Raw genomic sequence first — 25,430 nt, forward strand, 5'->3', positions numbered from 1 at the left:
AAACAAGCACGTTTAACAGAGAGGTCTTAGCTCCTGGTTCTGCTTTAAAAAATGGCCCCGTGTTCCATGGTGAAATAATTCAACCAAAAAACATAATTCCATTGTCTTCTCCCCACCTCTCCAATTCTGCCTTAAAATCATGAACTCTTTTTATAAATATGAGCCAGGATTTTAAAAAGAGGATTAATGAATATAACAACTTACGTTACTACGTTCTTCAGAAGTAAGTGGCCCTAACCAAAACACAATGGTCTTTTGGTAAATTCTGCTTCCTGTCAAAGAGAAAATCAAATCAACAGCATAATAGAAGAGTAAATCAGATGCACATTTCCTTGAAACCTGACTTCTCTTCTTACTTGCCTCTTTTCTCTATTTGTACTTTCTGCACCTGCTTTCCTAACACCAAGGAAATAGAATTTATATACCCAGAGTGAGAGCATTCTTTACTTTTGGTTGTTGGCTGTTCTCCAGGGCTCAGTCAGTGGTTTGGGGAAAATAAAAGAAGATACTCTGGTTTGAGGTTCCCATGAGTGTGCCTGGTCACAAAGGATTGGATTGTAGTGACCCTTTCGATTGGTGATGGGGTGCCACAGGACATGACTGCAAACCAGACACTTCCTGAAGTGGAGAAGCTTACTGCTCTACTACCAGCAACCTAATGAAACCGTTTTTCATAAGGTCACCAATGAGGTTTTCATTTAAAATCTGGGACTTGACTCCAAACGCCCAGATACTTAAAGTCATTAGCCATTTTCAAAGAGGCATGTAGTAAACAGGAAGTGCTCTAATGAGATTGGGCATGCATTGTCCACCTCAGGACCCAGGTCACATGAAATCTGAGTAGTTTGCTGTGGACTTTATAGAAAGGGATGTAATAAGGATGAACTGAATAGGGATAAAAGAAAAGAATTAGTCAAACCAATAGCCTAGAGGGAAAGTGGTGACAAGCAAAAAAAAAAAAAAAAAATTAGTGGAGGATTACTGTGTTGTGTTTTTTTTTAAGGACAAATACTTAATTAACTCTGTAGTCTGTGTCACATAAGCATGTTTATTTAATTCCAAGCATCTGAACCCAGTGTACATTTCCAAGCAATGGTGGATAATTTGGATAGGTTGAATGGAAAAAACAACAACAAACCAAACCCAACAATAAAACTCCACCAAAATTAAAAAAAAAAAAAACAAAACAGACCTCAAAATCCCAAACAGCATAAACTTGAATTAGGTTAATTAATTAGGATAGTATGTATTGATTACTGAAATGAAAACTGACTGTTATCTTGGTGATTTGAATTTGCAGCTCTTGGCTAAGTACAAAAACCTACAATGGGAAGAAGTAATGCGGCTGGAGGAGGTACAAGCCAAACTAGGGGTCAGTCTGGAAGAAATGCTGTTAATAACAGAAGATGCCCTCCATGCTGAACCCTATAGCGCCGAGGAGATTTGTAAGAGTCTGGAAATTAGCCTTGAGGAACTCCGGACTCAGATCCTGAGCCCAAACACTCAAGATGGTGAGTCTGCTTGGGGAGGTAAGGGGATGGGTGTCCCCTATTCATACCAGGAAAACGACTGAGCATCGTACTTCTTGGTGGTGGTTTTTGGCTTTGAAACATATATGTATGTTTTGAAAAATTCACTGATCTAGATTCTTTATTTACTAAATCTACTAATTCATTTATTCACTCAGCAAACATTTCCTAGTATTCATAAACTATCCTAGGTATTTTTGGCTAGACAAAGGTGTATAATACATAATTCCTGCCTTCAAGACACTCATAATTATTGAATTACTTCTTCCTTTTTCAGACTTTTTGTTTTTCTTACTTCCCCCCCTTTTTTTTTGTGGTCACCATACTACTTCCTGATCAAGTTTAGGTTAGAGCAGTATATCATAACTGTACTTTAGAACACCAGAAATGTAACAACACCCTAAAACATTAGAAGTCTTTAAGGCTTAGATTAAAAATTACAATCTGCTTTAGCTTGAGCACTCATTGGCCTGCTACTTTAAGTAATTTTTTTTCCTTTTTATATAATGATAACATCAGAATTCTGAGACAAAGGCCAGATTATGTTGGTGGCACAGAATGGAAGCTTGAATTGTTTGGTCCTCTATAAATATAAAGTGTTTATTTATGAAGAGAGTGACATCTAGCTAGAATTTAGTAGTGCCCTGGGGCTGAGTGACAGTGAGATCCTGGCACATTTACAGTTCTACATCTGCTTATTGAATGACTACAGTGGATTTACCTGCAATGTAACATCTTACAGGCTGCAACTGTTGACAATTTGGGAATCAGAAAGTAACCCAGAGCAAGGACCTGAAGCGCTTGCTGCAGAAGGTCAAGGGCTGGAGCCTTCAATATGGATTGAAGCTCAACATCAAAAAACAAAGATTCTCACCACTGGGCCAATTGGCAACATCATGATAGACAATGAAGAGATTGAGATTGTTAACAGCTTCATTTTGCATGGCTCCACAATCAACACTCTTGGTACCAGCAACCAGGAAATCAAAAGATGAATTACATTGGGAAAGTGTTCTGTCAGGGACCTCTCCAGAGTACTGAAGAGCAACTATATCAGTTTGGAAGCTAAGATGTGTCTGATCCAGGCCATGGTCTCTGCAGTTACTTGCTATGTGTCAGAAAGCTGAACAATGATTTGGGATGATAGAAGGAGAATTGATGCCTTCTGTGTTGTGGTGCTTGAGAAGAGTATTGACTATACCATGGACAGCTAGGAGAGCAAACAGCTTTGTCCTGGAGAGGTTGAAACCAGGCTGATTCTTGGAGGAAAGGATTCTGAAGCTCTATCTGACATACTTTGAGCATATTGCAAGGGGAGACCAGTCCTTGGATAGGGACATCATACTTGGAAGGATGGAGGAAGAACAACACAAGAGAGGAAGACCCTCGATGAGATGGATTGACTCAGTGACTGGACTGTTGGGGATAGGTGTGTCAGAGACAATAAGATTGGCACAGGATAGAGCAGAGTTCAGAGCTGTTGTATGTAGGGTCACTTTGAGTCACAAGCAACTCGATGGCACAAAACAACAAACATCAACATATTACTTTGGGAATGTGACCAGAAGGGACCAGTCCTTGGAGAAGGGCATCAGGTTTGAAAGGATGCAGGGACAGTGCAGAAGAGGAAGACCTTGGATGAGACAGTATTTGGGGTAACAGAGGTAGATGTGTTGGAGTTAGTGAGACTGATTCAGGGTAGAGCAGGCTTCAGAGCTATTGCATAGAATTGCTATGAGTCACAGGTGACTTGATGGCATGTAACAACAACAACAGAATTAGCATGACATCTGACATCAGCAATGATATTCCTGGTGCAAAGACCTCATTTAAATCCAGCTTGAATGTCTGGCAATTCTCTATGTGCTGTTTTAGCTATTTTTAAGTGATCTCCAGCAGTATTTTACTTATGTGATATTAATGATATTGTTTGATAATTTCCACACTCTGTTAAATCACCTTTCTTGGGAATGGCAACAAATATGGATCTCTTCCAGTCAGATAACGATCCTCCAAATTTCCCGACCTAGAGTAGTGAATATACATCCAGGGATGCATCTGCAATTGGAAACAGGTCAATTGGTATCCTATTAATTCCTGGGGCCTTATTTTTTTTTTTTTTGCCAATTCCTTCAGTGCAGCTTGAACTTCTTCCTTTTACCATTGGCTGTTGGTCCTATGATACTTTCTGAAATATTTCATTGTCAGTCAATTCTTTTTGGTACAATGACTAATGTATTTCATCCATTTTCTTTTGTTCTTTCTTGGATCATTCAAGATTTTGCCCATACATCCCTTAGTTGAACATGAGGCTTGAATTTGTACTCCAATTTTTTCAGCTTGAGAAACGATGAATGAGCTTTTTTTTTCACTCTCCAATTCTAGATCTCTGTACATTCTGTTATAATAATTTGCTTTGTCTTCCCAAGCTGCCTTTTATTCCACTCTTTTATTTCAGTATCACTTCCCTTTGTTTTTGCTTCTTGACATTCTAGCACCATTTTCAGAGTCTTTTCCATTCATTTTTATTTTTACTTCTTCTTTCATCTTTTTAGTTGCATCATTTGCTCTCTTCATGAGTGATACAAAGTCATCACACAGTTCATCTAGTTTTTAGACATTAGTGTTCAGTGCTTCAAATCTATTCTTTAAGATGATTCTTAAATTCCATTGATATAGAGTCAAGATAATATTTTGGCTCTCAAGGACTTGTTTTAATTTTCTCCTGCTTCTATTTGAAAGAGTGATAGTCTGTTCCATAGTCAGCACCTGGCCTGGTTTTGACTGCTGATATTTAGGTTCTCTAATGATTTCTTCCACAGATCTGATTCCTATATACTGTGCAGTCTATCTGGTGAGGTCCATGTATAAGCTTTGTATTTTTTCAAAGATGTTAGGAGACCCTCAACAAGGTGAATTAACACAGGACTGCAGCAATGGACTTAAATGTATCAGAGATTGTGAGGATGGCACAGGAAGGATATAGTTGAGTTGTACTCAACTCAGTCACCTAACAATAATTGCAATTTAACTAGGATGAGAAAACTATGACCTATAGGCCATGGTCTTCACAGTTACTTGCTATGCATCAAAGAGAGTTGGACCATGACTAAGGATGACAGAAGAAGAAAAGAATGATGCCTTTGGATTGTGGTGCTAGAGAAGAGTCTTGAACTTATCATGGACTGCCAAGAGAACAAACAGGTCTGTCTTACAGAGGGTGAAAGCACGTTGCTCCTTGGAGACAAGGATTTTGAAGCTCCTTCTCACATACTTTGGGGATGTTATCAGGAGGGAATAGTCCTTGGACAAAGACATCATGCTTGGAAGGATGGAAACAGCGTAAGAGAGGAAGACTCAGGATGAGATGGATTGACACAGTAACTGGGTTAATGAGAATAGGTCTGTTAGAGACAGTGAGACTGGCTCAGGATAGGGCAGGGTTCAGAGCTATGGTTCATAGGGTCTCTATGAGTCACAGTCTACTCAATGGCATATAAAACCAAAATATTATGCCTCTGTCCTTAATCCAGTTGAGTTAGTTCTTGTATGTGATGTGAGGTCTGGATCTTGTTGCAATTTTCTGCAAATAGATACCCAGTTTTACTGGCACCATTTGTAAAATAATCTCTTCTCCCTATTTCATTGTCAGATAGGTTAAGATGTTGATTTTGGTTTTTTCTTCTTTTTTTTTTATTACTATACTGTGCTTGTTTATTGTGAAAGGTTGACTTCACAGCTCTGTTTTTGGTGTATTCAAAATATTTAGGTTGTATTTTCGTTCTCATTTATTAAAAAAGTTAATTTTCATTGTTTTAATTTCTTTTATTATCTATTGTTCTTTTTATGTACTGTTGACTCAGTACCAACCTCCAAAAAACAAGCAACACATCTCATAGGAGGAAACTGCCTGTTTATCCTGTGGAGTAGCTGGTAGACTAGAACCAGCTACTTTTGAATTGGCGGTACAAATCAACTCTTCTGTGACTTACTACCTCTGAAAACCTGCTGGAGGGTCAGCCTTGACTTGGTCCTGACTTGATGGTACACAGCAACAAGCCACAAGAGCTCCTTCTTTTATTGTTGTTATGTGCTGTTGAGTTGCCTGCAACTCATAGTTACCCTATATGTACAACAGCCTTTAACCCTGCTCTATCTTGTGCCAATCTTATTTTCTCTGACACACCTACCCCATTACCCCAGTCCTGATTCAATCCATCTCATCAAGGGTCTCCCTCTCCTAAGCTGTCCTTCACCCCTCCAAAGCATGACATCCCTTTCCTAGGACTGGTCCCTTCTTGCAACATTTCTGAAGCATGTCAGAAAAAGCTTCAGAATCCTTGCCTTCAAGGAGCAGCCTGGTCTCATCCTATCCAGGACAAACCTGCTTGTTCTTCTAGCAGTCCATGGTATATTCAATACTCTTCTTCAGTGTCACAGCATAAAGACATCTTTATTTTCTTAATGTTGAGCTTCAATCCATATTAAAAGCTGAAGTCCTTGACCTTGTACAGCAAGCCCTCCAGGTCCTCCTCAGTTTGAGTTAGCAGGATTGTGTCATCTGTATAACTCAGATTGTTGATGACTATTCCTCCAATCCTGATGCCACATTTCTCCTCATAAAGCCCAGACTCCCATATAATCTGTTCTGCATATAGTTTGAAAAGATTCTGCTGGGTTTAGAAGAAGCTGTGGTATTAGGGATATTATAGCTAATGTTAAATGGATCATGGCTGAAAGGAGGGAGTACCAGAGGAATATCTATCTGTGTTTCATAAACTATGCAAAGTCATATGACTATATGGATCACAACAAACTGTGGTTGACTTTGAAAAAAATGGAATCCCAGAATACTTGATTGTGTTTATTATGCAAAACCTATACTTGGACCAGGATGCAGTGATCAGAACAGAGCAAGGAAATACTGCATGGTTCAAAATTGGGAAGGGTGTACCATAGGGATGTGTGCTATCTCTCCTTCAATTACATACTAGTTTTAAAACAGTGTGTTTCTCTTGTTTGGTGCTTCTTGTCTGAAGTAGTTGGACTCAGGAAGAGAGTGACGTGCTCAGTGAGCAATGCACACAGCTAGCTATAGGGACAGCTGGAATTTGAGTGAGAACTGTTATTAAAACAATTAGTTTGGGAGCTGCAAGCCTTGGCAGGGAGTAGCGAGCTGCAGTGGGGAGCAGTAAGTCATGGCAGAGCCCACCCACCAGGCGCATGCAAGACAGTGGGAATTTGAGTAGAGTACCTGGGGTGGGGGAAATCACTGCAGATTGCTGGACCATGTGGGACTCCTTCACCATAAGCAGGAGGACATAACTGGAGCTTGACTGGTGTGGCAGGCTCAGTTTTCAAGGGGAAAACCAAAGCTTTCTGGTTTTCCATTCAGGTTCCCCCACCTACCCCCCCCCATGTGTATCTATGTGCATACCACCCTGCACTCATGTGCACCTGCACATGCATCCACTCTGCTTGTATCTGTGCTTGTGTCCCTGCCCAACCCTGTTCTGAAGCAGTGACTTCAGATCAAGAACCAGCTATCCCCTCAGTCATGCAAATCTCTACCACAGCAATGTCATGAAAGAAGCAGGCTATTATACACTCTACACAAGCCCAAGGCAAGATGTCACCTGCAAAAAGTGACACAATATCAATGGATTTCCTGAAGCCAGAAAGTCTGATGGAGCTTTCTGACACAGAATTTAAAAGAACAATGATTGAATATTTTCAATGGGTGAAATGTAAACTTAAAGAATTATAGGACACTGCAAGCAAAACCCAGAGGAGCAAAAAAACAATCCAAAACAATGTAGATAAAACAAACGAGGCAATAAATGCACTGGAAAAAACAAGAAATCACAGTCCAAAATATGAGGTCCAATGTTTCAGATACTGTCAACATAATGGAGGGACATATGAACAGAAGTGAAGAGAGGGAACACAGAACCAGTGAAAGAGAAGATAGAATTGTCACCACTGATCTGCTAGAATAAAAAGCAGAATCAAAAAGGAAGGAAAAAGAAGAAAACATAATAATATGGGACACTATCAAATATATGTTCAAGAAGCTGAAGGAACACCATATAGAATAGACTCCAAAAGAAAAACACCAAGGCATATCATAGTCAAATTTGCCAGAATGAAAGATTAGGAGAGAATTCTAAAAGCAGCGAGGAAGAAACAAAGAGTAACCTATAAGGGAGAACAGATAGGACTAAGTGCCAATTTCTTAGCAGAAACCATGCGAACAAGAAGACAGTGGAATGGCATATATCGAACAAAGAACACAACTGTCAATCAAGAATGCTGTACCTAGCAAAATTGTCCATCAGATATGAAGGAGAGAGATCAAGATGTTCCCAGAAAAACAGATATTAAGGGCGTTTGTAAAAACAAGACCAGCATTGCAGGAAACACTGAGAGAGATGTGCTTCTTCCAGAGGTGCCACAGAAAGCAGGATGGACCAAAGTAACTAGCAACAATATCAGAAAGAACTCAACAGAATGGCAGCTATAAAACCTGGCCTCTCAATAATCACATTGCATGTGAATAGTTTACACACACCACTGAAAAGAAAAAGAGTAGAAGATGGGACAAAACCCCAAAATCTATCAATATGTTGTCTATAAGAGACACACCTAAAAAATGAAGATAAAGAAAGACTAAAAAGGGTAGGAAAAAATATATCAAGCAAATGGCAACCAGAAAAAAGCAAGAGTAGTGAGTGATATTAATCTCTGGTAAAATAAATTTCCATGCAAAAACCATCACAAAGGACAAGGAAAGTCACTACATAATGCTTAAAGGGTGAATAGAACAAGAGGACATAACAATAATAAATATCTATGCACCAAATGAAAGACCTGCAAAATATATAAAACAAACATTAACAAAACTGAAAAAGGAAATAGACCACACTACTATTGTAGTTGGAGACTTCAATACACCCCTCTCAAGAAAAGATAAAACTACCAGAAAGAAACTCAACAAAGATGCTGAAGAATTAAACCACACAATAAACCAACTCAATCTCATAGATATTTGTAGACTAATGCACCCTAAAAAAAGCACAGTACACTTTCTTCTCCAATATGCATGGAACATCCTCTAGAATAGATCACATTTTGGGCACATTAGGCAAGCATCAATAAATTAAAAAACATAGAAATAATACAAAACATCTTCTCAGGCCACAATACTACAAAATTAGAAGTTAATAACAAGAGCATAAAGGAGAAAAAAACAACCCCATAAATTTGGAAGCTGAACAACAACTTGCTTGAACATGAGTGGGTACTAGAAGAAATAACAAATGAAATTAAACATTTCTTGAAACAAATCACAATGAAAATACAACTCATCAAAACATCTGGGAAACAGCCAAAGCAGTAATTAGAGATCAATTAGCAATCAGCAAACACATAAAAGGCAGGAAGAAAATGACCATTGACTGTCTAACCCAACATCTCCAACAAATTGAAAAAGAACAGCAAGAAAACTCAACACTTTCAAAAAAATCTGAAATTATAAAAATTAGAGCAGAAATAAATAAAATAGAAAACCAAAAAACAATTGAAACCATCAACAAAATTAGGAGTTGGTTTTTTGAAAAGGTCAATAAACTCTACAAACCACTAGCAAAACTAACAAAGGAAAAGAAGGAAAAGACACCGATAATCCAAATAAAAGATGAAACAGGCAATATCACAACAGAACCAACTAAAATAAAAAGTCTAACAATGGAATATTATGGAAAACTATTATCAAACAAATATGAAAACCTAGAGGAAATGGACAAGTACTTAGAAATTCACAAACTACCTAAACTGACAACAGCTGAAATAGAACACCTGAACAGACCCATTACAAATGAAGAAATTGAACAGGTAATGAAACAACTTCCAGCCAAAAAAAGCCCTGGACCAGATGTCTTTACAAGTGAATTTTATCAAACATTCAAAGAAGAACTGTCACCATAAACTATTTCAGGAAATAGAAAAAGATGGCATTCTTCCAGACTCAATTATGAAGCAAACATCCTGGAGAGGTCCTTAACAGCAGACTTTCCCATCGCAATATGTTTTTTGATTTCCTGGCTGCTGGTGCCAAGAGTGTTGACCATGGAGCCAAGCAGACTAAAGTTGTTAACAATTTCAATCTCTTCACCATCCATCCTGATGCTGCCAGTTGGTCCAGTGGTGAGAATCTTTGTCTTCTTGACATTGAGCCTCAATCCATACTGAAGGCTGCGGTCCTTGATCCTCTGCAGCAAGCGCTTCAGGTCCTCCTCAGTTTCAGCAAGCAGGGTTGTGTCATCTGCATAACGCAGAATATTAATAGATCTTCCACCAATACTGACACCACACTTCTCCTCATAGAGCCCAGCCTCTTGGATAATCTGTTCTGCATACAGGTTGAAAAGGTATGGAGATAGGACACATCCCTGGTGTACAACTCTCCCAATTTTGAACCATGTAGTGTTTCCCTGCTCTGTTCTTTTTAGAATTATTTAAAGTTACTTGTTGATTCTGACCTTGTAGCATTATTTTGTTATGGTATTTCTAACTTAATCTTGAGAATCTTCTTTGTAACTTTTTAGTATGGCAATTTTAGTGTTTCATTTCTTGGTTTTGGGTGGGTGTGATAGAGTATGGAAGTATATGAGCAGTTCTCTGCTCATTGCTTACCTAGAGTAACTGAGAGCAGATGGGTCTAGTGTTGGTTGCACTCTGTTGATGATCAATCAGGTGGAGCAGGAACAGAACTTTACTCTTTCCCAGTATGCAAACTTCAGGAGGTGCATGTGTGGATGGGCTGTGTGGATAGTGTTGCTGTTTTTTGTCATGTGGGACAGAGAAAAGGGAAACAAAATCACACCACCTAAAAGATAAAACCAAGATTAGACTGTAAAAGAAAGAACAGAAGCCAAAACTGAGAGAAGGTACAAAAGTGAGGAAAACCAGAAGGGGGATGGAACAGGGAAGAAGGTCTTGCAAGGTCAAGGAAAAATGCTGACGAGAAGTCCAAAGAGATGAATAAAATGAAAACCAACAAAAAGCAGAAAAGTTGTGATAAATACAAACCAAAATTGAAGAATGAGATATCTTAGGGATGCTTAATAGACAAATGTCCACTAAGTGATTGATGCCCTTATCATTACTGTGTGTATCTGGTGTAGGGACTGTGTCTGCCAGTCCAGCAGAAGGTTGAGGTTGGGATGTTCAGTTTGGTCACAAGTTTTGATTGTCTGATAAGTGGCTGCGGGCCCAAGTTGTGTTTCTGACCATGTACAGCACCTCTTCTGGGTCCAGGGTGTATTGAAGGGGAGGACACACTTAGCCAGGGATGAGTTTCTTTTTGCTTCAGATATGTCTATGGTAGACTACCTGGCCAGGTATAGTGTATTTGCCAACTGAAGGAGTGGGCATAAACACAGTATCCAATCAGAGATAGCACACTCTGCTAATGTGCAGTGACAGCCAACCTGAGGTCCCAAGGAGAGCATGTGGCTACAAAACTGGATGTAGCATTTGCTGAGTGTGTAATCCACAAGGGTGCTCAGGGAGAGGTGACAACTCCAGTTAGAGGGGATGCCCCACCAGATGCAGGGTTGGCTGTAGATCAGACATCCCACAGTCTGGAAGTAGAGAGAGTCTCTGAATATGGAGATATGTGTGTGCTTCTGGCACCAAATACAAAATAGTGTAAACCTGGCTTCAGGTGAAGTTGGGATAGAGCTGAGGGAACACTGCCAACTCCCTGGTGGGTGTTGGTAAGGATAAAGTCACTACCCTGAACCTCGGGAAGGTACTGGATACAAAAGATCACATCTTTTTTTGTCATTAGTCAGCTATTATGAAGACCAACTCCAGTGTTTCCAAGTACTATGCCTTTCTTTGTTTAGTGAAATGCATGTTGCACCAAATGTGACTTACAACTTTATCTGGCATTGCAGTGCTTCCATTACAAAGAATGCATTATTTTGTGAAAACACAGTCGCACAAGTTTTAAACCTGCAGTCCTGGGCTATTGCATTGAACAGAAAACTACCCACAAAAGTTCAAAATTTCCATACTGTGCTCTTTATAATTCGTTGCTCTGTCTTTCCCCTTATTTTGATGCTTTCATTCAATTTCTTTCTTCTGTCAGTGTTCAAATTACTAATATATAATTTCCTTTGAAACTCAGGGTTTTAGAATTATCATCTATATCCTCTATCTGCTTTTCCCCTGTCTTTGTTGAAGAGAGTCTGAGCTGTTGAAGCCCAAATGTCCAACCACAAATGAATGGATTGAGAAATTATGGTACATGAACACAATGGAATACCATGTAGCATGCCTGAGCAATGATTTTGTAAATTATTACCTAACTTGGGATGGACTGGAGAGCGTTATGCTGAGTGAACTAACTCTGTCCCACAAGGATAAATATTGTATGAAACTATTACTGTAGAATGAGTATAAGGATTCAAGAGGGGTGGGAGAGGAAGGAAGTAGAGGGATGTGAATGTGTAGGAGTAGGGGGGATTAATTATGGGGTTATACAATTTGGTGGGGGGTGAGGGAAATTGAAAGACTTTATTTGAATATGTATTTAATTTTTTTAAAATAAACTAGTAGGAAAGGGGGGGAAAGAAAATAATTTTTTTTAAATAATTTTTTTTTTTTTAAAAAAGAGAGTCTGATCTGTTGAATGCCCAGTCCCCCATCTTACCTGGAAAGTTCAGGTAGTTTTTATATATGGTGTCTGGAATGAATCTTGTTCTAGTGTTCTACAAATGCATATTCAGTCTTGCAAGTATCATTTGTTAAAGAGGCTGTCTCTTCCCTACTTAATGGATTTAATCACTTTGTCAAAGATCAACTCTCCATAGGCGGACAGATTGACTTTTGAGTCCATAATCTTATTCCATCGGTCTATATATCTGTTATAGTATTGATCCCTTGTTTTGACTACCATGGTTGTGTAGCTGTTTTGAGATTGGGAAGTTTTAAATGGTCTACATGGTTTTTCTTCTTCAATAGTGCTTTACTTTCTATATAGTGTTGGTTGTTACTTTTTCCATCTCTTTGAAGATTGATGATAAATCTGCATTAGAATTGTATTATATGTATAAATCATAAAACACTATTTTTATTGTGTCATCACTTAGTTTAGAAATCTTCAGAAACTCACCATTAACTCATTACTCAAGTTCTTTAATATGAATATTAAATTTCTTCTCAGTTTAGTCTTAACTCATTTTGTGTATTTTTCCCTTTTGAAGCCAAGCATCCCTCTCAAGGGAGGGTTTCCTAGGCTAGATACTTCCACTTAACTTTTTACAAGTTTGATCTTGAGTTTTAGCCTCTAGTTATAAATACCATTGTCATTTTCTGATTGCATTTCCCCCTTTTTCTGAAACAATTACTACCTATCTTTCAAACACAAAATATTTTTTATGTTTTATTTATTATTCTCAATCAAAAACCCATTCTCTTTCTCTGTATCCATATTAATTTGTCTTTTAATCTACTTTCATTTCTTCTTTCTCTTAATTTTCTGCAAATACATATTCAGTTTTACAAGCATGATTTGTTAAAGGCACTCTTTCTTCCACATTTGTAGAAGTTTTGTTAATAAGTTATTTCTAACAAAACTTGCAAAAATAAAGTTTAAGTTGTTAAGTATAGAGAAGGTCTCTTTCTATATACTACTATGTTTATTTGTATAGTTCCCTCCCCTGACGAATAGGGGCATCATTATTTTTATTAAAATGATACTGACATGATGTAATGTTACCATTTTTAAAAACCCATGCCTTTTTCAAAGAGAATTTATATTCTTTTTGTTGTCAACATATCTTTCTTAAGCTGGATATAAGTATGAGTTGGAAATTGTTGACCTTGAAGTGACAATGTAATAGTGAAGGGATGCTTTCAATCAAACTATAGATTGAAAATTATGCTAAGCCAGCCAGACTCTCAAAGGCTTCATGTGCATTTGCTATGTTCTCTTTTCAGTTCCTAATATTTAAATTAAAAACTGCTAGGAGTCCATGAACATAAAGCATACACACAAAGCAAAACCCTCATACCCTTTAGACATGGTTGAGAATGGTTAAAAATCGTCACTAGAAATTGGCTAAAAATAGATTTAGTATTTATCAGGCTTAACTCACAAAGTGATAGCTGTTTAAAAGTGTAGTATAGTAATTGGGGGTAGATCCTAGAGGTCCCAGGGCTCTGGATGATTTGTGAGAGGTATTTTTTGAGGCAGGACTCCTAGAAGAAAAGATGAAGTGGTGGTCAGATCAAGAAGATATGGATACATATATAGGAAATGTATTAAGGATGCATAGCTGAGCATAAAAAAAGTAAATGGAGAGAATGGTTCAGATGATTTGCGAGCTATCTTAAGAAAGAGAAAATGAGGACATTGTTTTCAGGAGTGTGCATCCTATTGCTGGGGTTAAGTCATGCCTCTGGGTTTAGAAGGACTTTGTTGCACTAACCATGAATCTCTTGTCTCAGATTACCAACTTTGTGTAGGTCAGTTGATGACTAAATTTTTTTTAACCCTGTCTCAGTGGTTACCAATTTTGTGCTGGTCAGTTGCTGGCTAAAATTTTTTAATCTTTTCATGGGAAATCTTCATAGCTTGTGAGCAAACAAAGGGCACTTGCATACAATATTATATTTTAGAAAGACATCTAGAGTGTCTGGTTAAAAACAAAACAAACAAACAAACAAAAACCCAACAAAACAAACAAACACCCCACAACCAAAAACCAAAAGGAAAACAACTGGAACTTGTGTAGCACTTTATTGTTTACACATACATACATCACATACATCATCTGATTTGAATTCCCCAACAACCCTAGGTGGCATGTTTATCTTTTTTGACCTAAAAAAGAAACTGAGATGCATGATTCTGTGAAGAACACAGAAATGGTTAGAACCAGATCCCAATCCTAGTCTTTTGACTTAATCTGGTACTCTTTGTGTTGTTTCCTTTTTATCATAGCATGCTTGAAAACTGGCTTTCGCAATCTTGTACCAAGTAAGAAAGATGACTTAAAAATCTGACTTAGCTTGTTTCTGAAACTTTTTTGATATTAAAGAGAGATGATAAGGATACATTGTTTTGGCTGTTTCCGATTTTGTTGCTTTGGTCTTAGAAGAGTTTAGGCGATATGGCCTCTAGTCACTTGTTTAAAGAAAAAAATTCAAGTTTACTAGAAAGGTATGACCTTTTATGTTAGAGAAGAGCTGTGAGAAGTACAATTAAATTATCTCATTTGTCCTGTACCAGTCAGATCTGATTTGACGGTACACGCGCGCGCGCGCGCGCGCGCGCACACACACACACACACACACACACACACACACACACACAAATAAAATAAAAAAAACATTTTCAAAAACAAATTATCTCATTTGATAAAAGTGTGATTATCATAGATTATTTCAGTTAAGTCTAAAAGGTGTTTACTTTCTATGTAATGGAAAAAGAACTAGTATTTTTCCAATATTAGGGAGCTCTGATTGCTTTGTGGTAAATATTGTGTTGCCAACCCAACGTCATGCAGTTCAAATCTATCAGCAGCTCTGTGGGAGAAAGATGGACAGTCTCTTCTTAGGTGAATTATTGCCCGAGGAAACCCATTGGAAGGTCAGTTGTGAGTCAGTTCTTACTCAATGGAATGTGACAACAACATTTTACATTATTAGCATCACGCTTGTTTCTTGAGTACTATTCAATGAGTCATTACTCAGTATTTAAATTTCTACTTAAGTGTTCTTAGATATCAAGGAAATTTATTTAAAAATTGTTTGTGATCTATCAAACAGTAAACTATGATTTCAACAGACTCAGTTGTTATTTTTTTGAATTTTAGAAGGACAATTTAAAAAACAGATTAGAAGAAAACTCTAGAGAAAATTATCTTTCTAATATTTTAGATGTTCATAAGAAATTTAAAAAATTTGTATGACAAATTTCTAGTGACAAGGTCAATTAAAATTGATTCCTCAATATTATCTATTGTTTATATTTTTATGACAAAAAATAGATTCTTTAAGAATGAAATTTAAAAGAATAAATAAAATAATAACTTTTGTTGTGCATAAAGATACTATGTTTTAAGTTATTTTGGGGAGTTGTATTTGGGGAAGTTTTCATTTAGTCCTTTTTACTTTTCTTCTTGCTTGGTTGTAAGAAGAGTAAGAGTAGCATGAGAATGGCCAGGTCTAAAAGCTTACTCCACAAGGGGTAACTGCCCAATTATCATCATCTACAACACAAACCAATTCTCGTGAGCTCAGGTAACCAACCCTCCCATGCTCCTCTGCCTATTTCTACTAATTCCCAAACCAATCCTATTGCTCTGTTGATTATGAACTCTGTTGCAATAGCTACATACCCTCCATAGAACCTGTAAAAAACAGTAAAGGCCACATGGTTATGGCTATATCAGACCTTTACCAACTTAAAAAAGGCGAACTGTCCCCGTCAACAGCATCAACAACACAAAACCAATTCCCACGAGGTCAGACATGTCTTCTAAGTTCCTGCGCCTCTTTTTACTCATCCCAACACCAATTTACTGCTTTATTGAGTCAAAAATCTTATGTGCTAGCCCACAGATCACATAAAGCCATATTGGTGAAAGCAAAGGGCTATAATTCAGGTTGGTAGCAGAATATAGTCAGGACAGTGCTCACATGCACGTCAGCATTGAGCATTATGTCTTTTGGCCAGTGTTACAGAGTAATTAGTCCTGCCAATATTGACTCTCGACCCCAAAGGCCTCCCACAAACTTAGGCATAAGGCTCTTAGCCTTTCAATGGTGTAGTATTCCCACGATCCACTCCAGTTTATGTCAGGTCTCTAGTTCTCTGCTGTGGCTACTATGGCTGTTGCTCTCAGGTCCTAGTATAGCTGGCCCACACATCTCTGGTCCTGAAAGATGCATTTTCTTGCTTCTTCTTGGCTGGGGGTGAGTTTTCTCTTCCTACTGCTGGATATGCTCAATTTAATAGTGAGAATAGCCTGGAGCCTCCACTCTGGGAGTTTGGCTGCTAGCTAGCATTTTGATGGCAGTCCTGCCGGTCACAAAAGGGAAGTTTTTGGGGTCCTGTTTGATATTTATTACTGCTCTTTCCCCCCTGATAGCAGGTGTTCTTGAGCCTTTGCCTAGGGTAGAGGTATGTTCAAAGGGGCAGCTTTAAAACTCCGCAGGGGGAGGGGATGGGACTGTAGTCTGGGACATTCCTTAAATGATACAGCAATCTTTCGTCTATTTGCTGAACTGAACACCTTGGTGTTGCTGTGATGCTGCACAGTGTTCCATAGTCTTGTCAAATGTCACAATGGTTACCCATTATGTACAATATTTGGATGAGTTTCCAGACTGATTTATGCTGGGAAGCAGGAGTGGCATCCACTTCCTAAACTAGATGCCTCTGGAAACTCTACAAACTCTCTAAACTCTATAAATGTACAGAAATGATGTCAGCTATAAAACAGAGTTTTGTACAGAAATGATATTATAGAGCAGAGTTCATGTCTTTTGTGCAAAGCTTACTCTCAGTCATATTCAACTTGACAACACTTAACCACTGCTAAATGAAACTAGTGCTGTTATATCTGGAGGAACACTCTTTGTGCATCACTCTTTGTCAGTGTGTAGTATGAAGTAACCTGGGTTTGCTGTGATGCTGAACCTTGTACCATTGGGGTATTAAATACCAGAATGGTTTCCCAATATGGACAGTGTTGGGTGGAGCTCCCAGTTGTAAAACAGGTTTGGAAGCAGGAGTGGCATCCACTTCCTAAACCACATGCCTCTGAAAACTCTATGAACTTGGAAAAATGACGATAGTTATGGAAAGGCATTAAGTATTTTTCTATTTTATTATTTTTGTGTGTGTGCTGTCAAATCAGATCTGACTGGTACAGGAGGAGATTGTCCCTCCTTCCCCAGTAGAGCATCTGGTGGATTCAAACCGTGTAACTCTGGGATTACAGTGTGGCTTCTTGCCACTAGGCCACTAGAGCTCCCCCCAGAGGCATTAAGTATTTTCTTTATAGAGTTGCTATGGGTCTCACTCCACTTGATGGCAATCAACAGCAACAACAACTGCTGGAGCCACTCTGAATAGGCTAAAATGCCCTATTTACATATTCCTGCCCATCCACATGGCAAAGTAGGTTAATGGATAGGGAAGTACTTTTGGAGAATTAACCCTTAACACTACAGAACCATCCTTATAATTATGGTGTATATTAGGGTAGTTAATAGGTTACAACTCAAGGTGTCAACAAGATAAAATTTTTGAATCATGAAAGTGTCTTAAATGTGCTCTCAGGCTCTTCAGCCTTCAGCCTTGCAGGTTTAGGCCAGAGTTACAGTGCACTCTTAGTCTTGCCAATTAAGGCATCTGTCCACTACCAGCCCCCCTAAACTCCTTCTCCAAGTCCTCCAGAAAACTTGGGTGAAGGGCTCTGGCTCTCTGAGACAGCAATCTCAAGGTCACCTCTGTTTCATGTTTGGTTTCTGCTGCTTGTGCTGCTTTTTCTGCTCTTCTATAAGCTCCATTCTGAGTGACACAGGAATCTCTGGACCCCCAAACACACACTGCATTCTCTGTTCTTTCTTACTAGTAGTGAGATTTCCAAATTTCTGCCACTGAATCTGCTTAATTTAAACCTAATGGCATAGCCAACTAGATAATGGCCTTGTAGAAAGACTAACACAACCTATTTGTATATTTCCATCCAGCCATGTGGCAAAGTCAAAGACAAAGACAAAGGCTAAGGAAAGCCGGTTTGAACAATAGATCTACTGCATCACTCTGGTCTTTCCTTGTTTTTTTGAATTATTTTGATTTCTTAGTTGTCTGGTCATGGAAGGCAAGTCTATGGCAATAGTAGAAGTTCCCATTTCTTTATCTAGGAAAACATGGGCTGAACTGATATTTCAGATCTTTGGAAAGATTTCTTGAATATAATCCTTTTTTCATGGGTTGTCTTCTCTAAGATGTATGTACTATATGTTTCTCTTCGTTTCTATTCATCTTATATATGCAAATTTTTAAGGAAAAAAATGAATGTATATACTTAATTAACTTTGATTGTAAAGACAACAACATTATAGATCTTCCACCTTTTGTAGGAATATACTGTACTGCTGTGTTGGAATCACATAATTAGTAAGTTAGTGTGTGTTGATCAGTGCTTAAGCAATTGATGCCTTTCCTGGAATTGAGAGTCTTCTTTGGTTTGGTTTTGGCTTGTAAGGCTACCAGATAGCTACAAAGTCAGGAAAACTTGGATTTTAAACCACTTGAAATGAAAAGTTTTGAAAGTTCCTCTATCAGGAAGAGTTGATCCTACAGTATTCTTAAATTTTTTGGTCATGTTGGACTGAAAATTTCAGATCCAAAATGGACTTAGGTATTTTATTTCATCACATGCTTTGTCTTTAGTCTCTTGAATTACTCAGACATTTTGCATAAAGAGGGTTGGGCAGTACAAGAAGGAGAGAATGTGATACAGAGTAAGGGCATGGAGATGAATTTTTTATTCTTTATCTGTAGGCTCTGGTAGCCTAATGCTAAGGAGCTGCACTGCTAAACTGAAGGTATGCTGTTCAAAATCACCAGCCATTCTGCAGGAGAAAGATGGCAGTCTTCTCCCGTGTAATAGACTACCTCTGAAAACTCACTGGAAGGTTGGCTATGGGTTGGTTCCAACTTGCCAGTAAACAAAACCAACTTGGACAAAATGGGATGCCCAGGAGAACTCAAACCAGAAATCTGAATTTAAGGACTAGTCTCGATGTCAAATCATTTTTGTCATTGTTATTCACCATCAAGTTGGCTTTGACTCATTGCAAATCTATGTCGAACAGAATGATACACTGCCTGGTCCTGTACCATCCTTACTATTTCTCCTGTGCTTAATTAAGCCCATTGTTGAAGTTATTGTGTTAATAGACATCATTTAGAGTCTTACTCTTTTTTTTGCTGATCTTCTACCTCACCAAGCAGGATATCTTTCTCCAGGGAGTTCCCTCTCCTAATAACATGCACAATGTATGTGAGATGAAGTCTTACCATGTTTACTTCTTAAAGGTATTCTGGCTGCATTCCTTCTGAGACAAATTTATTCTTCTGGAGGTCCATTCTGTACTCAGCATTCTTTACCATTATGCAATTCAAAGGCATCAATTCTTCATCAGTCTTCCTTATTCATTGACAAATTTTCATATGCATATGAGGTGATTAAAAATATCAGCTCTTGCTCATGTATTATTTACTTTTAAATTTTTTTTCATTAAAAGGGTTTTTCTATTTACATACATTTTATTTCCCATATTCCTTCATTCACATTGTGTTTCATATGATCATTCCCATAGAGGTTATTGTAGTCATGTGCTGTCGCATCTACTCTGACTCATAGTGATCCTATGTACAAAAGCTCTGAACCCTGCTCTATCCTCAGCCAATTTCATTATCTGACACACCTACCCCCATTACTCCAGTCACTGAATCAATCCATTTCATCCAAGGTCTTCTCTCTTATGCTATCCCTCCAGTCTTCCAAGCCTGATGTCCCTCTTCAAGGACTGGTCCCTCCTTGCTGATCGTGGATCAGATCTTCAAGTACTCAAATGCAAGTTCAAAGTGAAGCTAAAGAAAATAAAATTAAATCCTCTGTGGACAGAATGTTGAATGACCTTGAAAACATAGCACACTTCGATGGGGGAGAGGAGAATAAAGGAAATAGGGAAGATCCAGTGTGGAAAACAATGTATATGAACTTTGTAAATAAAGTAGTATAAAATTAAAAAAAAAAAGAAAAAGAAGATGGAGTACACAGAGTCACTATATCAGAAAGAACTGGCTGACATAGAAGAAGTCTATTAAACAACATATGATCAAGAACCTATGGTGATGAAGGAGGAAGTTCAAGCTTCTCTGAAGGAATTAGCAAAAAAACCCAAGGAATTAACAGTATACCAACTGACATATTTCAACAAACAGATGTTGCCCTTGATGTGTTCACCAGCTTGTGGCAAGAAACCTGGAGCCCAACCACTTGGCCAACTAGCTGGAAGAGATCCATATTTGTTCCCATTCTACAAAAAGGTGACCTGACATAGTGCGGAAATAATCGAGCAATATCATTAATATCACATTTAGGCAAGATTCTGCTGAAAGTTATCAAAATATGACTGGAATAGCACATCAACAGAGAACTAACTACCTGATGTGCAGGGTGCGTTTAGAAAAGGCTGTGGCACTATGGATATTATAGTCAATATTAGATGGGTCTTGGCTGAAAGCAGAAAGTACCAGAGAAATCTCTAACTATGTTTCATTTACTATGCAAAGGCATTTGACTGTATGGATCACAATAAACTGTGGCTAACTCTGAGAAGAATGAGAATCCTAGAACACTTGATTGTGCTTGTGTGAAACCTATACTTTAGACCAGGAGGCAGTCATCAGAACAGACAAGGAAACACTGTGTGGTTCAAAAGGTGTATGCCAGGGATGCCTCCTATCTCTATATCTTTTTAATCTCTTCCCCTACATTTTGTCTTATAAAATGAATCACCATTAATCTATGCCCACTAGTACCTCATCTTTTTTCAGATCCTACTGGATCTTTCCTAATTTCTTCACCCCGTCCCTCCATCCACCAAACTCTCCTATCTTATGACTTCTCCCTTCCCTCAATTCCAGCCACTCTTTTCTTTCTCCTTCCTTCTTTGGACATTTGTCCACGTCATCCTATTTTTACAATAATCATCTTAGGCAGTATTTGTCCTTATGAAACTGAGTTAGTTCACTCAGCAGAATGCTCTCTAGCCTCTCCCATGTTGTAGAGTATTTTTCAAAATCATTACTCCTGAGTGCTGCATAGTATGCCATTGTGTGAATATACTACAGTTTCTTAATTCATTCATTTGTTGATAGATATTTGGGCTACTTCCATTTTCTCTTACTGTTGTGAATAATACTGCTATGAACTTCAGTGAATAAATATTCTTTTTTGCCTCAGTTCTCTTTTCCTTTGAGTTTATTTCTTGCAGTGGAATAGCTGGATCATATGGTATTTTTAAGTTCCAGCTTTTTGAGGAAATGCCAAACTGCCTTTCAGAGTGGTTGTACCATTTTCTAATCCTAACAACAGTGTTTGAGAGTTCCAATCTCTGCACATCCTCTCCAGCATTTATTGCTTTCCGTCCTATTAAACATTGCCATTGCAACTTGTGTGAGATGGTATCTCATTAATGGTTTTTATTTACAACTCTCTTATTGCCAGTGATTTTGAGCATTTCTTATGTGTCTGTTTACCACTCTTGACTTAGTGCTATTTCAAGCTACTTGCCAGACAATTGAATGTTGTACTGGATGGAAGAGTCCTCTTTCCATGAAAGTTGTCCTCATGTGTTGAGCATTCACTGTTCGAGAGGCTGTGTATGATGCAGGGAAAGAGGAATCAGATCTGTACTTACCCCCCTCCCCCAGTTTATTTACAAAACTCAAATACAAATTCTCCGGGCACATCCACATCCCTCTGCTTCCAGCCTCTGCCACCCCTCCTGAATGCTTATACTCATTCAACAGTAATGGTTTTATACAATATTTATCCTGGTGGGACTGACTGAGTTCACTCAGCATAATACTTTCCTGTCCCTCCCAAGTTAGATAATAATTTGCAAAGTTATTGTTCCTGCATGCTGCATAGTATTCCATTATCAATCCAATCATTTGTGGTTAGACATTTGGGCTATTTCCATGTTCTTGCGATAGTGAATAATGCTGCTATGAACACTGGTGTACAAATCTCAGTTTGTTCCTCAATTCTCATATTCTCAGGGTATACTCCAAGTACTGGAATAGCTGGGTCACATGGAATTTATATGTTCAGCTTTTTGAGGAAGTGCTAAACTGCTTTCCAGAATGGTTGCACCATTTTACAATTCCACCAACAACATAGAAGAGTTCTTTCTTGCCACATCTTCTCCAACATCTATTACTTGCTGCCCTATTAAACTTTGCCACTGTTACTGGAGTGAGATGGTATCTCATTGTGGTTTTGATTTGCATCTCTCTTATTGCCAGTGATTTGGAGCATTTCTTCATTTGTCTGTTTGCCATTCGAATATCTTCCTCTGGTGAAAATTACAATCCTACCAAAAACAATTTACATGTTCAGTGCAATCCCAATCCAGATACCAAATTCATTTTTCAAGGAGATTGAAAGGGAAATGATCAGATTTATTTGGAGACACAAGAGACGTCAAATAAGCAAAACACTTCAGAGAAACAAAAATGAGGTTGGAGTCATAGCACTCCCTGATCTCAAAACCTACTACACAGCAGTGCTAACTGAAACAGCATGGCACTGGTACAGTGACAGGCACATAGACCATTGAGAACCCAGAAATAGACCCAACTATCTATGGTCAATTGATATTTGACAAACAAATCACAGATATCATATGGGGAAATAATAACCTCTTCAACAAATGGTGCAAGTAAAACTGGATTTCCACCTGCAGAAAGCTGAAACAGGATCCATATCTCACACCATATACAAAGATCAGCTCAAGGTGGTTCAGAGATCTGGGAGTAAAGTCCCAAACCATAACATTCTTAAGAGACAAGCTGGGATCAAGCTTAGAAGCGCTAGTCCAAGGTATAAAGAGACTTCCAAATACAACCAGAAATGCACAATCTAAAGAGGATAAAATTGATGCATGGGACCTTCTAAAAATTAAATCCCTGTGCATATCAAAACCTTTTTCCAACGGGGTGAAATGAAAACCTACAGACTTGGAACAAACCTTTGGTAATACCATCTCAGACAAGAGCCTTATAACAAAAGTTTACAGATTACTCCTGGGCCTCCACAAGATGTAGTGCCCTATAAGTGTTTGTTAATTTTATTTTTTCCTATTTGTAATGAGGAATGATGTGCAGGAGGTCACTGTGTACTGCATGTAAAACTGTCTGCACTTGTACATTAATAATAATGATAATATTAACAACAACCACATATATTAAGGGTGTTCTGGTGACCTTGTCATAAGAAACTGTGCTGCAATCCCAAGGGCACTTGGTTTGAATCCACCATGGGAGAAGGAGGGGCATTCTCCTGTGTGATTTACTGCCTCTGAAAAGCATCTGGAGAGTCAGCTATATTAGTTCAAACACTTAATGTGCACCAAACATTATTTTAATACTCTCAAAACATTTGCTGAACTTTTTTATTAACATCGACCTCATATTAGACGGAGAGAATTCCGGTGGTTTAGTGATAGGAATTATGCTGCTAACACAAAGGTTTGACTCCACCAGCTACTCAGTGGAGAAAGATAGGAAGTCTCTTCCCATGCATTTTACTGCCTCTGAGAACCACTGGAGGTTCATCTGTGAGTTCCATTTTCTTACTATTGTTAATAATACTGCTATGAACTTCAGTGTACAAATATTCTTTTGTGTCTCAGTTCTATTTTCCTTGGTATATATTACTAGCCGTGAAATAGCTGGATCACAAAAACATGTTTAGAGTTCTGTCCAAGGTTATAAATTGTATCACAAACACATTCAGACATGTTCATATATTCAAGTCATCTGCTGCTGCTTCTTCTCTCTCCCTTCTGCTTACAAAAGTGAAGGATAAAGCAACATTCAGAGATTACTTTTTGAGTTGTAGATGATTTGATTTTGTTTGGTTTAGATTTTCTTTAATAGTGAATGAGAAATCAATTAGGCCATTACAATGCTAATTAGGTCTATGTTTATTGGCATAACTGTTAATTAATAAGAAGCCCAGCCCTCATGACAAAATTGGTTAAATGACTGAATACTAGTCAAAAGGTCATCAGTTCAAACTCACCATTCTGGGAGAAGGGGGAAGGTATTGGCAGTAGTTTGCAGCCGTGAAAACCCCCTTAGAGGGCAGTTCTCTGTTAATAAGGTTCCTATGAGTTGGAATTTGACTCAGGGACAATGAATTAATAGTTTTTGATGTTGCTAATTCACAGAACTGAATATTAATTTTTTATTTTATGAACAAAGAAAGTTTTCCAGCCGATATGCCATTCTAATTGAACAGTCTGGTCAGTAGAACATTGTGTCTCAGTTCTTTTGGTTGTCATACTTGAATTTACAAATGGGACTGCCTTAAAACATTTTAAATCCACGTGAACAAGACGTAGCAAAGGCCACATTGATTTAATTATTGAGGAGCAGAAGGGATAAGAATTAACTTCAGCTAGTTTTGTTGTTGGGAATATCCTATGAGTTTCCAAAGTGTTTGCTATTTTATAGCTAGAGAAAAAGAGACAGGGGGTAATTAATTAACTGAGCAAGGTCAGACAGCTAAAAACCACTAGAGATAAGATTCAACCTCATGTAATTTGACTCCAGAATCACCAACATTCACAACCCAGAAAATGTCACTCCTAGTCTCATTTTTTTTGGTTGGTTTTTTTTTTTTCTATTTTTTTTGGTTTTTTTATTAAATTTTATTAGTTTTAATGAACATTTACAGAGATTTTAGGGTTTTCATTCATTTATTGTTGCACTGTTTTCTCCACCCTCATCCCCAGTTCCTTCTTCTTCCCCCCTATGTCTATTTTAATTGTCCAGTTGCCACAGTGCTTGTCAAACTAGTTCTGATTAATCTCCTTTGTCAGTGTGTCCCCTGCCATTCCCTATCACTCCTCCCTGAGAGAGACTTCACCTTGATTCATAAGGAAAAGGGGGTAGTGTATTCTCTTAGCTACTTCCTGCTGAAAAGGGACGCTGTGGGTTTCAGGGTGAAGGTCTTCTCTCACTACTCTAAAGGGCCCTCTTGGCAGTAGGAAACACATAGACTATTA

General features: G+C 38.1%; 1 protein-coding gene across 2 annotated transcripts in view; it reads left to right on the forward strand.

Moving 5' to 3' along the window:
* Positions 1 to 25,430, forward strand: part of GALK2 (galactokinase 2) — a 229,553-nt gene that overhangs the window by 151,206 nt on the left and 52,917 nt on the right. For both annotated transcript variants that reach the window (XM_006895302.1, XM_006895301.1), the window contains exon 8: positions 1,301 to 1,511. In XM_006895302.1, coding sequence (XP_006895364.1) covers positions 1,301 to 1,511 — 211 coding nt within the window. The remainder of the gene's footprint in view (positions 1 to 1,300; positions 1,512 to 25,430) is intronic.

The sequence above is a fragment of the Elephantulus edwardii genome, unplaced genomic scaffold (genome assembly GCF_000299155.1).
Source record: "Elephantulus edwardii isolate Elephantulus edwardi_28Jun2011 unplaced genomic scaffold, EleEdw1.0 scaffold00164, whole genome shotgun sequence".
In the NCBI taxonomy this organism is placed as follows: Eukaryota; Metazoa; Chordata; class Mammalia; order Macroscelidea; family Macroscelididae; genus Elephantulus; species Elephantulus edwardii.